This window comes from Varroa jacobsoni, unplaced genomic scaffold, assembly GCF_002532875.2.
Source record: "Varroa jacobsoni isolate VJ856 unplaced genomic scaffold, vjacob_1.0 scaffold_138, whole genome shotgun sequence".
Taxonomy (NCBI): domain Eukaryota; kingdom Metazoa; phylum Arthropoda; class Arachnida; order Mesostigmata; family Varroidae; genus Varroa; species Varroa jacobsoni.
In genome coordinates, this window is record NW_019213040.1 from 133,574 (window position 1) to 149,164 (window position 15,591).

The 15,591-nt window shown below is 37.3% G+C and overlaps 1 protein-coding gene across 1 annotated transcript in view; it reads right to left on the reverse strand.

The window, feature by feature from the left end:
- LOC111268669 (atlastin-1) overlaps positions 1–15,591 on the reverse strand; it is a 19,267-nt gene continuing 3,676 nt past the window's right edge. Inside the window, exons 2-4 of the mRNA XM_022847814.2 lie at positions 9,889–10,132; positions 3,851–3,996; positions 1–3,107 (exon numbers count right to left, since the gene is read on the reverse strand). Of these exons, the coding sequence (XP_022703549.1) occupies positions 2,722–3,107; positions 3,851–3,996; positions 9,889–9,929 (573 nt within the window). The 5' untranslated portion in view covers positions 9,930–10,132 and the 3' untranslated portion in view covers positions 1–2,721. The remainder of the gene's footprint in view (positions 3,108–3,850; positions 3,997–9,888; positions 10,133–15,591) is intronic.

Genomic DNA, 15,591 nt, shown 5'->3' on the forward strand with positions numbered 1-15,591 from the left:
TTTCTTTTTTCTTCTTCCAAAATGGTGTATGTGATTACTGATGCTAATTTGTTTTCTAAGCACGTATGTCGTAGACCGGCTTTGCAATGATGCAAAATTCTGTCGACTCAAAGATGCACTACCGAGTTCTTATTAACCACTAGCAATGGGTGAGATTCTAGATTATATACGTCTGATTTGACGGACACGGTCTCGCGGATTTATTTTTTTCCTGTGAAGCTCGACTCCAAACGCATTTTACTGAAATTTGCGTTAGCGGGCTAATAATATAGCATATAGGACTCACTTTCACCTAGTAGTCTGCGACCTTAACAACTCACAACGACAAGTAACTGATTTTCCATTTGCGACAGCAACGATTGAGACATTAGACCAAATCCAAATCTCGTAACTAATAAAAGACGCAATTTTATTACGGAAAATTGAATTCTTTAAATATATGGTCTAATATAATATGGTATATAATATGGTATAATATAGAAATCACAACTAATAATGCATCGACATCTTCTTCCTAATCGCTGACAACCATTTTCAATGGGTACTGATGGTTTGCGCTGCATAATCCATAATCTGCAATATTTAGAAAAGTTAGCAGCTTTACGTATCGGAGTTTGAAGAAGTCTTCCAACTCTATGCATACCAACGAATTCGAAGAGCCTATTGAAAGACACATTGTCGAGATGTTAGATTATTGCGATGGTAATGGCAACGCACAAAATTGCAAAAACGCACAATAGAAAATAACTTTCGATTAAATACAGATCAACAACAACAGAACCAAGCATCTTTTGATCGCCATAGCAGAACGATGATGCTGTGGACGCTGTTGTCTTCTTCGCTGCCGCGGCGGGTTGTTAGAGCGTGGACCGAAGAAACGCTCCAGAAGAAAAAGCGAATTTTCAGAAGTTAAAAATCGAAGTTGCAGAATTAAAACTTCAGGATTTGGAACGCACGCCCAGCGAAAAAGGGACTTTGAGAGAAATGTTTTTCTCGTCCAAAGACAGCACACTGAGCAGGTTACTGTAGCAGTACTGCTGTGTACGCTATCAATGAGTTGTGTCAAAGTTAAGCATCTGTATCCTAGGTTTTCAAGTACTAGCAGACCTTATGTACTTACGTTAGTAAATGTTTTGTAAAAATTAATGTGCCACTTAAATTGTGGATAAACACAACCTTTTACGACAACTCCTATAGCTATGCTTTATTAAATAGCAACGAAATATTTCGTCAGAGATACGACTACGGTAATCTTACTAAAGTTTAAATCTACTTTGTGACTTTATGTTTTAAGAATCACATTTCATTTCTCCTATAATTGAAATAGACATTCGCTCGATGAACCCCAATCCGAACCTGTCAACACAAATCTAGCATGAGCTATAAAATATGAATCTTGTAAAAGTACCCTATTATATTACAAATTCTATAAAAAAAAAAAAAAAAGTTGAAGAATGTTGAGAAAATGTTTTTGTAGTTGTATCCACCTGCGATACTTTTTTCACATGCGTTTGCTATAACTACGTCCTCTTCTTTACCCTGGAGAATTTTAAGAAATGTAGTGTTTTCAAAAAGTCCCGTGGGCCTATGGCACTCGATACAGTCACGCTACATGTTTCATGGGCACTCTATGATGTTAAACAAAAAAAAAAAAGGAATCGCAACCTTATGAAATTGCGCTTTTTCGTTAGGCTGCGTAACGTTCCATGTATCCTGTACTCCTAAAGTTGAAAAGCTTCGCCACAGTAAAGTAAATCCCTTGCTTTTTTTGCATTTCAATGGCAGAATATGCAGAATTCGTAATGACATTTAAGAAATAAACACATGTTCCAGTGACCTTTCACATACCCGTATTGTCGCTTAGAGCCATGTACATAACATGCTCCTCATCCTTAATTATATACTAATTTTAGTATTAGTAATAATTCAATAGATATTCTTATTTCGCTCAACTCAACAGGTAACGTGTAAGTAATTAAGTTTTATTTGAAATTTAGTATACTATCGTGCGATAAACTTGTATTCGTTTTTGTCCATCACTGTCAATTGGCAGAATCCAAAATGTGTCGTGTAATAGGTCGTAATCAGTTAAACATAACATCTTGTATGTCGCTCACCATTCAATAGTAATAGCAATAAGAGCCTCATCTGCAACATAACTTTCTCATAAAAGTTCCAACTATTTCATACCAATCGATAATTACTAGTCGCCCATATCTCAAGGGCCCAAGCACAATTCGTTCTTAGATCATTCATAGGCTCAAGTATGTAGCAACATTCTAGTGTGATGACGTATAGACGGAAGTCCTTTCTCACCACCATCTCCGTTTTGAAAGGATCAGATAAAATCTATATTGTCAGGATTACACGGCACGTGTATATTTCTTCATTTAGTGCATTGGTCGTATTCTCATGACAATATTTTTTCCGGTATAAAAAAAAACACAGCGTGAAGGGCTGTTCTTATAGCTTCTTCAGCGCTCTCGCTACTAGATGAACAATGCCTGCCTTAAGCAAATTCACAGCAGGTGATTTTGGAGACATATCAGTGTAACACTAGTAGCAACTGCGTCAGCTGTAGTGATTTCTCTTCAATTCCTTTCTTCTTCAATTTCAGTAGCTTCATTCAGCAGCAGAAGTTCATCTAGCAAAGCTTTCTGCCTCTCAAGCTCATACTTGTTCTCATTCTCAATATACAGATAAGTTTATTGTATGGATTCTTCAAGTCCGCTGCAAGTACCGTTCTGGCATTCCTGTTTCCTTAAGGAGTTCTATAGCTTTACGCCGAGCATCCTCATGATACTCTTGAACGTCATTGATATCAATTCCCATATGATGATCAATGCTGTTACTCATATGCGTTATGTACGCATCGAGAAATTCACCTGTTATGATTGAATAAGACGCGTGCATCATAACAGTTGACAGTGGCCCCGAATAAGGCGAGTCATTTCTCAAATAGAAATCGCATAAACACTTCACGAAGTTACAAAAGCTTTCCATGGTAAATTTGCGACGGTGGATCATTTTGACTTTGAGTTGCTGTGGAGATAATAGTACTTCGACGAATTTCTTCAAATACTCTGCGAAGCAAAACTCTTTTATTTCTGAAATATGTCAAATGGATATTCTTAACGGTTACTTTATTCGTATTGAGGTGCTTCTAGGTCGTGAACTATGGCGAAGTTATTTCTAGCAGAATTAAATAGATAATTAAAGTTAACTATTATTAGTTCACGTCATTTTTTTCACACTGTTAAATGCAGACCCACTTAGAGCTGAGTAGCCCAGTAGTGTACTTGCTTTCGATACCGGTGTACGGCCTTCGTATCGATACCAGCTACTCGATCGGTTTTACGTTGACTTAACAGTGGTCGAAAAACGATTTTCTGTGAGAAAAGTTTATCTTTCTAGCTAGCCCTTTAGATCCTATTAGCTTATCAATTTCTCTCTATTGAAAATACGAATTTCCATGTTTTTCTAGATCACTGCAAATTAAAATGTAAACTTCTACAAAAATTCTAATAGGCGAATGTTACTTATTAAATCAATATCTTTTCAAGCGTTTTGTTTCGGTTTCTCGGATCGCACTGCATTTATATATATATATATATATATATATATATATATAAATATATATATCTTGTGCAGTAAAGTTTTGTGCGTTGAATTCGCCAGAAACAAACATAGTACCAACATACAAAGCAGCATAATATGATAAGTGAGCTTGTTTTCAGTATCGCACTTAATGCAGGGCTTCATCATTTTGAACAATTAGTCTGTAACATAACACAAATATGAATTAAACCTTAATAAAACTAATTACCCAAGATCTATATTGAAACAGTACCTTTTACGCTGCCTTTGAATTCAGGTGAAGAGGTGATATGTGTGCCAGGCTTCGGCATCAGAAAGACTCTTGTAGAATCGAAAACACCCTTGATGGTCTCTCGCCATCCTGTTGACTTTTGAGATGCATCGTTCTTGTTCAGCTTGCTAGAATCGAAAAGATAATATAGACATTTCCGCAAATAAAAGAAAACCTTGGGGGTCGTCCACAGTCATGCCGCTTTACGGCAGTCATTAGATTTCTTATTTAATTAGTGTGCTAACATCACTCGCTCGTCTGTTTAGTACCGTACAAGTAAAAGGAAAAAATGTATTGGAATAAACTGTATATTTTCTTATATATATATATAAAACCAAGGTCTTAGAAAACTTTATTTTAATTTTTTAAATAAATAAAATATTTAAATTTATTTTTTAATCTAATAATCTCGAATACACTGGAATATTTTAGAGATAATAGTAAGAAATGCACAAACTGTATTTCATATATTGTATAATATATAATGTCTTATATTCGTAAACGAATGATAGTCTATGTATATTGTAGCGGATTTTTTTTAGCTTAAATTAAGAAGGAATGAGACGCAACGAGTTGTGGTTAGCCGCTCACTTATTTTAATGCCGGCGCCATTTTTGTATAATTCGTCTGCGAATGGACGTCAACCCTGACGTGAAAGCGAGGAAAAGGATAGAGGTTTTGATACGGTTTTGCTGAGGGGTCGCCAGCTACAGCTTCCCCTTACCACGCTTTTAGGATTTAACACTAGCTTGGGCGGGACGCATGGTGTGCGAAGCGATGCGTGGAATTGGGCGCTTAATGCAGCGAGGTATCCGTCACATGGGGTGACTCCGGGCAGCATCGACTTTTGCCGGGCGAAAACAACTTGAATCGCGAGGCATGGATGACTTATTTCTTTCGTCTGGCCCTTAGTAATGTAGCGTTATCCGCCGTTACGATTTTCATATGCGTCATAGCAGTGACCCTAATTATGACGTTAGGCCTGAAGTACCGGTTTTAGAGCTTGTTGGAAAGCCCAGTCTTACAAACTTATGCGAAGAGTATAATAGAGTTTTAATATTTATTTTATTTACATGAAGCGCCTATACTGATCGCGTCGACCTCTGTTTTGACCTCTTTCTCTTGATCAGCCTAAGTTTGTGCCAATTGTAATGATTGCTGAGTGTTGCCTAGGTTGAAGATTAATTTATTATGATGCTGGAACGATTTGTAGATAGTTGTGGGAACTGTGCGAATAACTTCTTTCGCATTAAGTAAGAGAAACGGCAACTGTTTCGTTGGATATATATATACATATATATACGGGATTGTGTTATATACATAGACTAAAAAGGACCAAGCTTCATTCTAGTCAAACTGACAATTGACAACGAGTTTGCCGGGCATGTCGGAGAACGTTCTGTGTCATCATTCGATTATCCCGAATTACTATATTATTATTCATTTATCAGGACGGTGGGTGCTCAATGCATGAGTACGGTTAAAATTCACGATTTCCTGCGCTGAGCCGTCCGGTAAAGTCTCTGCCATTAGGTACTTGGACAGATGACAGATGCTGTTGGCTATGTTCTGTTTGTTGTGACGTGTCTAGTTTGACAATTAGTAAATCCAAATGCTATGATAAAAGGGTGACTGAGGTGAGCATAAGGTAGAGGACCGAATTTACTCAGAGATAGTCTCCTTTTTCAGTGCTAAACAAGAACAGACAAAGCGTTCTGTGTCACGATATACCCTAAGTGGGCGTTGCATTAGCCTGTTGTAATATCGTGCCAGACGCTTGTTCAGCAAACCAGCTGTGCAAAGCTTTTTCGCGATATTTACCTGTCAGGACGAGCAGCAAGTCGTCATTCCTAAAGGCAAAATATAGTTGTACGATAGGTCGTTGACCGCTGATGAGGGCAGTGCTCTCGTTACTATTTTTAGTAGCAATAAGTTCCTCTGGCAGTGGTCCCGCGAGGGATCGATTATATAGCTTCTGGTTTTTTGTCTCGCTTGGTCCTCGGCTAGAGCTTCTTGCATCTCTTTGCTTTGTAGTGTGTACTTTGAAGGGCAGTCGGCATCCCGATGTTTGTTTTTTTTTCATTTTATATAACTGATCGAAGTATAGTGGAGCCCATTGCGCTCATCGGCCAGGCAGATCCTTAACAGACATTCGTAACCGGTTACGACTGTTATTGATTACACGTATTGATGGAACATCTTTAGTTCTCAGATGATAGCTAGATATTCCTCTTCGGTGATGGAATAATTTTTCGCTGCTTTAGGTAAAGTACTGCTACTGAAAGTAACCACTGGTTACGTTGCATTAATGGGCTTCTGTGTAACTACAACTTCGTCTCTGTGAGTTAGCGTCAGTCTTAAAGATGATCAGCTATGTCCGATTAAAATGAGTAGGTAGGAGAGCTGAAATGTTTTTTGGACTTGAGGAAGGTTTTAGGTTGGGATTCACCCTCTCCCCCCCCAAAAAAAACAAGTACCGCGCACCTCAATAGGTCATTAAGCAGGGACGCCATTTTTGCGAAGTTGTGCATGAACTTGTGGTAGCACGAGCACAGCCTCAAAGAATTCTTGACTACGTTCTCGTCTACTGGTGTGGAGAACTGGTTGAAAACGTCTGTATTCGTCGGATCTAATTAGGTGTCTCGCAGTACGGGATTGATAGCTTTGCAGCTCCAAAAGAGCATTCCCTATTCTTTAATTGTAAGTTTGCTGGGTCGGAGGTATTGAGTATGTCCTACAACCGCGAACTGTGCTCCCTGAAAGCCCTTCTGAAGACGGTGATGTTATCTAAGCGGACTAGGCAAAAAGGCCGTTTCTAGTTACAGAATACGTTGTCCGTTAGTTGTTCGAACGTTTCAGGAGCATTGCACAGCCCGAAGGGCATTACGTCGAGCTCTATTAGGCCATTGCGCGTGATAAATGCTGTCTTATTTTGGTATTTGTTCTCTACAGCGGACACTGGAAATACGCCTGTTTAAGGTTTAAGAACAAGAATTCGTGTAGAACCGACCAGGCAATCCAGCGCATCGTCTATACATGGTAACACGTAGGTGTCTTTCCCTTCTGTCTTGTTCAACTCTCTGTGACCGTCGCAGTAGTACTACTCGTCAGTAGTACCTCGGGACTGCATCATGAATTTGACTGAAATCCGATAGTGCGGTGCTCTCCGATTTTCAAACTTCATTCTTTATTGTCGTCCTGTCTAAGGCGCCTCGTGCATCGTTGTCTCGAAGGTTCCACACTCTCCGTACTTATGTATGTGCGATGCGATTGATGCAGCGTAAGGGTACCCCTGCTTTTGAAACCGTATCATGAAAGGGCTGCAGAATATCGAGAATTTTGTTGCTGAAACTCTGCTGGTCTATGTCTGTCCGTTGTTTATGCTAGCAGGTAGTCGGCATGCGCTTTGCTCGTTTTATCAATCACATTTGCCATTCTCATTAAAATTATGAATGATCAAAAGTTTTGTTTTTCGTTGCCCAGCCCGACCCTTAGTATGCAGCATGTTCTTTGGAGACGAAGCCCGGGTCATTAGAATGCAATTGGCGGAAATTAGCTTACATCAGCAGGGTATTGCTGACTGACGCAAACCTGTCTGCCGTTACGTTTTTAAACGCTGAGTTAACTAATGGTCAGCTTCCACTAGTAATCGAATCTGCTATAATCGGCGGTATTCTCGTGCCGCTGCGGCCACTGCAGAGCCTTGGCTTTACCCATATACGTTAAGGGTTTTTAGGCGGCTGCACCATAAACGATTGCAACCCTAATTCCTGCTTCTACTTGGAATAGCTCCTTTATGACGTTACCAGAGCGCGATATGACTATCGTCGTGCAGCCGTCAGAAAAATTATAGAAAAGCGAATGCAGACTTGCGTAAAATACTGAATAATTGCGTAAAAATGAATAACCTGAGCTGCAACCTATTATTTATTATTATTACTGCTTCGTTTACTGAAGACTCATTTTAGAGATTATCTATATTCTTTATGTTTATACTCAGGAAGGTAAGACACGGCGGATGGAGGTTAACCGCTTGCGCCGCGTTGGTGGAACTCGCCCACGAGCAGACACAAGCCCTTAGACGAGGGCAAGGTGTAAAATAGGGGTTTTGGTGCACTTTTGTCAGCTGGCTCCCTGCCCGCATACGGTAGCATCACTCATTTAAGGATTAACACTAGGCTGCACGGGGCGCGGTTTGGATCGTATAAAGTTTAGACACTGCAATAAATAATAAAACACCCTTAATAAAAATTACCTTAATGATTTTTTATATGTAGGTCCTATTTGACAGGATAACATTAAAGCAGGAGTGACTTAATTATAAAAACTGTAGCTCAATCCTAGATCATGTAAAAATGTAACTCTTATTAATAAAAAAATAGCATTTGTAGGCAAAATTAAGGATGATTCCCTGAAGATAACAAAGTGACCGCACTAGCTGGGAAAATACTGGGTTGCTTGCAATGAAACGACAATTTCAAATTTAGGTCTAGTCTGAATAGATACAAGCAAATTCAATGAGGAATAAAAATGATATTAGTTTTTCTTAGAGTTTTTTGAAGAAACAAATAATTTCATCATCGTTGTGTTCAGGATGTTTTCTAATTACTAGCAGACAATTGGAGAAAAAAATTGCTTTGAAACGTTTGTCTACTATGAAAGGCTGTGATATTGTTTTTGAAAGAAACAAACAATAACAACGATGTCCTTTTTTTATTACCTACGTACATTGCGTTTTGCGAATATAAATGATAGCCATTATTCACGCAATTGCTGAAACATAAAAGCGCTAGCTAATACTATCAACGAAATACTATTAATTAAAAGTGTAATTAAATAAATCTAGCTTACAAATTCATATATGCCCGTCCTTCGTTCCAGCCATATCTCGCATAGTCAGTACACAAGCACTCCCGCACAAAAAATATTAATTCTTGACTGATTGTAACGGCGTACTTGTATGAGTTCCCGCGTTTAACGCTTGGCTTATGTCAATGCCGCACCCAACGAAGTCTTTAAGTCACCTTCCCGAATTTTTCTAGAAACACTGAAGATCAACATCGATGACAAAAGTGCACTGAACGAAAATATTTTAGCGTCAGCTTCTTCCGAACCACGTAAGCCCTCAGTATCGACTAAGATCACTGCAACCTCCCCATCCTTCGGTAGGCGAACCTAGAGAAGCATTTGCATATTTAGGACTAGTCCACACGTAAAAATTCTAAAAGCTAACGACGATTAGAAGGCATTTTAGATTCTTTGCTCATACTTGTACTTCTATTTTTATTTTCCGTTTCCCAGATTAATATGAAAAAGTTTAGTTGACATTTGAAGGTAGTCGTCCAAATCATTATTTTATTCTACGAAGTTATTATAAAATTTTGATTAGGGGCTTCGATCTGCACGCAGATATCTGAAAGTAGAAATATATCACTAAATGAATCCCATTTCCTATCGCCAATACTACACTGTCGAACTATCGAACCGTAAAATACGTGGGGAAGAGTCTACGTAAACCGTTACACGAAAAGGCTAGTTGGACGAACATTTTTCTCGTACTTTTGAACTGTACACTTACTCTAATTATTTCTCCATGCGTAATTTCTTTCTTTAAGATTTTTTAGTTTTAAAATTTATATCTTTTTATTGTAGGTTATTATCATTAAAAATACTTTTTCTGCTAGTCTCTTTTCAATGTATATCAATACCGCCGCTTGCTAAGTTCGCTGTGGAAATGTCAGAGGTTTAGAAAATGTATTGATCATTTACAGTATAGTCGTACTTCATTCTGTTACAGTTAATAATGTAGTATTGATACGTTTATTAATAACTAGACTACACCCGCTCGGTTGCAGAACTTAGTTTTGTCCTCTGTAGTCGCTACGACTAGTATCATCATCGCGAAAGGCCTGAACATTTCTCAGTTAGGCAGTTATTAAATATAAACAGAGATTCGGGATCTCCACACCCTTTTATCCTTTGCCATGACACTTTTCGATATTTTCTTTTAGACTAGTTACCTTATAATGTAATTCATGAGAGACTTTTTCCTAGACGGCATCTACCACCGATGGAAATGACAACTACGTTGAAGTGCCCCATACTTTCATCTTCTCTGCACAGCAGGTTTTTTAGCTCTGAACTTGAGACGGTCTTTTCAGTAGGGTCCAGCGAAAATATGCACAGAGGCTGATGCGACGAAGTCATCTTACGCGATCCGTGTCTGAGGCGACGGTGGAAGGATTCCGCCGAAGAACAACTTCCCTAATGAGTCGAAAAGCGAATAGATAACAAATTAGTAATTAAACTTATCAAATATGCTCTAATGGCTGGACGGAAAATAAATAATAAATACAATAAATCCACCCATAAATGATCATACAGAGCTAAAGCGCCAACTTAATTGTTTAGACTCAAAATCGAGCATTAAAAAGGAGACTAAGGATGGGTGGTTGGCACCCGGGTATAAGATTTCTTAGTTTAGGTCCAAATTGAGCCTGGCAGTTTGAAACAGCACTGGACGTAGGAAGTCAAAACACCTTAGCCGGCGATTTTTTAAAATTAACTCAGTACATGCCAATGAGAATTTTCTAGATGCAGCTAGCCTAAATCGAAGTTAATACAAAAATACCATATATATGTAAAGGATGAATGAGGTGATTCTAAATTTTCGCGTTGAAGCCACTGAAAGCTACTCAGATATCGCCAGAGCCGCTTCATATTGTGCTCAGGGTTCAGTATATAGATATAAACTCAATAATATGCATACTTGCATATTTGCAAAAATGTGTGCCGATGATATAAAGGTGTACGTACGCGTCTATAAATACGAGGCTAGCTTCCTGTTGCAAGTTTACCCAAACAAGATTTTAAAGTGAAGCAGTGCATTAGATGAAAAATAATTGGTTGAAAAATGCATCATTGTACACGCAAACCCCTAATTCGATTAACAAACAGTATTAACTAACTACGGTGCCCTGAGAATTACCGAGCATGTAATGGATCTACTTCTTCACGTAACACGCCTTCTTGATCAGATCTCACGTTTGTTCTAAAAAAACCCAATTTTATATACTAATTTATGCAACATAAATGTTGAGCTGTTCATTATATGCATATCACCCGTGTGATATCGAAATGAGAATTTTGAGGAAATTGAGGGCTTATAAGTAAAACGCGGCGCTTAGGTGATCAAATGGGCAAAGTTGGAAAACGGATCGATGATTACTGGATTTAACATCTCTAACAATCAAGAAAATGTATCAAAAGGCATCCTGCAAGTCTGAGACCAACATATTCGGGACATCGAAATAACCACTAGATTTTACTAAAATATATAACCAAAAATCTATCTCTAAAAAACGATATCTAAATCCGTTTCCATCAGGAATCCCCTTTGTGTAACCAAGAAACAATATATAAAATGGGTAGCTTGTTTTATGCCTACGAATGCTATTGCAATTAACCTTTGAATAAGCATGTCATTGCTATTTTAATCTTGTGCGCCAGGCTCCGAAAAAAACGCTATGAATTGAGACAAAACTTTTTCTATAACAAAAAAAAAACAAAAACAATGAAATATCCACATCCAATGTTAGCGCCCATCTTGCTTTGGTTGACTTAGCTAATTTGCTGATGTTTCACTTAGCCTTATAAAAATTATTATACTCACTAGAAGTTATCCCGTTGCAGTTACCCTGTCTACCTAAAAATTTACTGTTTGACAGTCATTCTATTAGCCTGCTCTAATATAAATGGGTTTGATTCGCGTTACACATAACCCAACTTCCTAATAGACATTTATTGAGAATACACTCAAGAAGCCGCTAAACCGTATTGGGACGTCTTTTCATTCCATTATTACGTGCGTCAATCGATACGACTCATAGGTCGTTTGGCCCTTTCCATGCGGAAATATCTTTAAGGCATAGAAACATGCATGGCATTTTATTAAGCTTCTCGAAAGCTATGACTTGGTACCGAAAAATACATTTCCTACATTGGGTTCATCCGAAAACTGAAGTTCAGCTTTCGAAACATACATTTTATTTCGATTCAGTTCATTGAAAGCTTTCGAGTGGCATCGAGAAATACCTTCTACGTAGTCCTCCTTGTAAAAAAATTCGAACCTTAAGAAGTTTTTCAGTTATACTAACCGATCTATCGATCGGCTTAAAAGAACCACCATAAAATTGTGCTTTTTTATTTTTGATATTTCGGTGTTTAGTAGAAAAATCTATCAAAGAATATTTTGGGGAAAAGCTGTGCTACCAAAATATTTGCTCTGTTACGCTCTCCAATCAACATGAATTAGAAAATCACTTACAGTACCATTGTCAATCATCTCGGAGTTCACCTGATTTGTGCCGTGGGAACATCAGATATCGCGTTCAATTTTTCAAGGTATCAATTTAAGGTGTAGAACTATGTACTACATAGAAGCTCGTCGAGACCTATCTATTGATAAAATCCCTTTACGTAGAAAATTTTGTAAATTGCCAATTTTTGAAACATCAAATTAGGTTTCTTTTCACACGGCCTTTTTTTATTTGAAAACTAAAACTTCGATGCCGGAGCATGCGTAGCCGTTTGTCTCAACTTGGTGAAATATTTTGATTAATACCAAACAAAATACATTTTTTTCACAATAAACATAAATCGTTTTTTCATAAATAGATTTCCCGAGATTTCATTAAAAAAAAATACAGTTTACATTAGCCCCTACAACATTTGTATGAATATCTATAAGGTATTTCGGCTAAAAATATCTTAGAATAGACGATTTCAAAAATGGATTTCATAGTCAGACAGAGAGAACCAGCGAAAGAAAGATTTAATTCGCGCTTAAATAACAAAGATTTTAGATAAAATTTTGCCAAGTAAAAACTATAATTCACGAGAGACCTACGCTTTTTTGGTTGCAATACATTTGAAATTTTTCAGCATTAAATGCATCATGTCATTGCAACTATCCCGTTATAGCTTTTGTATTTTCTTGATTCATGTGGTTAATCTAATCTATTACACTGTTTCCGTGATTATTCTGTTGGAATGATCCCGCTTTTCTATTGAAATGCCGTAGTAACCTCATTACCTAATTCCAATCAATCAGCTGATACCTTGCATGCATCCTTCTCTAAACCACTTTAAAAACAATCGAGTTTAATCCAAAAATTGTTAATACAAACTCATGCAAATTTTATTCAACTTGTGCAATCCGGCAGCAGTCTATGACTTCACCTGATTTAGAAACCACCATGCCTTTCTATAGTTATGCCTCTGACCTATTTCAGCCTTGATGAAAATATCCATAAAATAAAAGAAAATGGACAGCAGATGACTTCAAGGTGGCTTGGACTTGATTACCAACAATTTTGTAAATGAACTAAATGAGCGTTGCGTCTTTTATTGGAAAAAGAAACTGGCCCCAGAAAAGTTCTCGTCAGTTATTGACCCTCTCGGAAAAATCACCATCTTTCCACTGGAAGTAAAGCTATGAAAATTCAAAAACTACTCTTCAAGTTCAATTTTGTGCGACTCTTATAAACTCTAAAAAATAAATAATTTTATGTATATTACTTAACAGTTCTTGCACATATAACGGCCCGAAGTAACATTACTCTCTATAATAAACCTCGGGAAAAGTACTCATCCGATTGGCTCTACCTGGAACTTTTACCAGGTTAGAACCTTGCCGACCCACCAAAATTCATGCCTAACCCGACCTAAACGCACTTGAGCAAAACAAAAAGCGAACTTCTATATATAATTGATAAGATAATGACCGCCTGTCATGATATGTTTTTTAAAAACGATATCCTTCTCGGAATAAATGTTATTTATTGGTATTGTATAGTATTTCCTTCTAAACAATTTATACAATCCTATTAGATTTAGTTGGGCCACCTGCGCAAGGCTGCAAACAATGCAACAAACATCTACGAATAACCAATAGTAGCTGGCGGCCGTTTTTCACACGGCCATTTTTATTGTTATTAACAGCTCACGTTTGCCAATTTCCTGTGAGCTTAAATGCGTTATAGAAGATGCTTAGAAAAAACGGATATATATATATATATATATATATGTATCCGATAGAAAAGGGTTCACAATGTACGACATGGAGAAACGGAACGTCGGTTGCGATAAGCACACTGGTACGTTGAGTTGAGTTTGTTTGGCCTGAATGGATGCATTCTCAATCCCGACAACCATCAGTTAACAACAAAACTCTTTCTGCTGTTCCTCGGCATTTTGAAGGTTACAGCCTGCCTTTATCGACAGTAAACATAAGAAGCGACATGAGAAGATGCAGTTCCTATTTTTATATACCAGTCGTTCGGGGCTATTTAAAAGTAGATATTTACTTTTTAGCCGACGATTCAGGAAGTAGAAAAACGTCAAATAACTTTCCGAATAACTTGCAAACTCGTTGGTATTAGTAGCTAGTCTATTTAGTTACTCCCGTAAGTGATTTCTCAAACATCGTTTAGCACAAATATACTACAGACATTTACTACTACTTTAGACGCTGATATATTTATAAAACGTTTATGAAAGAGTCAACAAAAATAAGAAAAGGTTGTAAATATTGTGAGGCGTTAAATACTCAGGAGAGGACACTCAGAGAGGCTTTCATATAACGTAGCGCCATTTTATCCATTAATAATAGCCAAGATTTCCGGCCTAATTAAAGAAAAAACTGCGTATACACTTTTGTTTATTCTCCATTTTGCATTATAGGTTTTAATTAACCAAAAATAAGATTTTTAATTCTGGTGCAAAAATGGACCATTATTCTAATGTGACAAGAGAAACAAGCGTCTCGATGGCCATGTCTTTAATCTTAACTCAGTTAATGTTAATTTTTTTTTGAGTGTTGTGATTTCGGGGTCTTGCCTCATTTAACGCGTTCCTGAATCCTGCAAGTTATGTGTGGTATCCAACTAAGAGTTTATGAAGCTTTGAAAGGTGATTTCGACATATTGAAATTTTAATAATTTTTCTATTAAGAAGTTAGTTAGCTTATAAAAAAATGGCGGTCTATAAGAGCAATATCTCGCAACGGATTACGGGAGCCTCTAAGTATGATTTCTGCACTTTGACTACCATGATATTTGCGATGTGAGGAGTGTTGTCATGCAGTAAGGGTGGTTTACCTCCACTCATTTTCACCAATTATTGGTAAAACTCTTATGTACTGTGTATAAAGCTGTAGTGAATAACATCTGCATTAAATCAAAAAAACAGATACACAAAAATAAGTTTTTGCGGCTAGACATTCCTCTAATGGTGATGTTACGCCGGTTCTATTGCGTCTACCTACTGATGTGACCATCTGCGATTATTTTAGAAAATCAATTTTTTTATCACAACTGTCACCCCGGTGTAAAAGTGGGCCATTATTCTAACTTGACAACGAAGAGAAACAAGTGTGTATATGGCTCTGTTTTTAATCTTAACTCAAATTATGTGACACTCGTTTACTCATTTTTTTTACCTTATAAATTTTATAGAAGTAAAGAATAAAAAGGTATGGCATATCTGTATACACCGAACTTGAGTACTAGCACCCGTATTGATAAGTTTTCGTCTACTATAGCTCTCGATAACTTATCATTTATCTTGGGGGGTATCTCTCACGAAATTCATTTTTGATTTTTTTTTTCGTATTTTTCAAGCGAAAGAATCGCGATGTTTCTGGTTATAGAAGTTTAACGAAT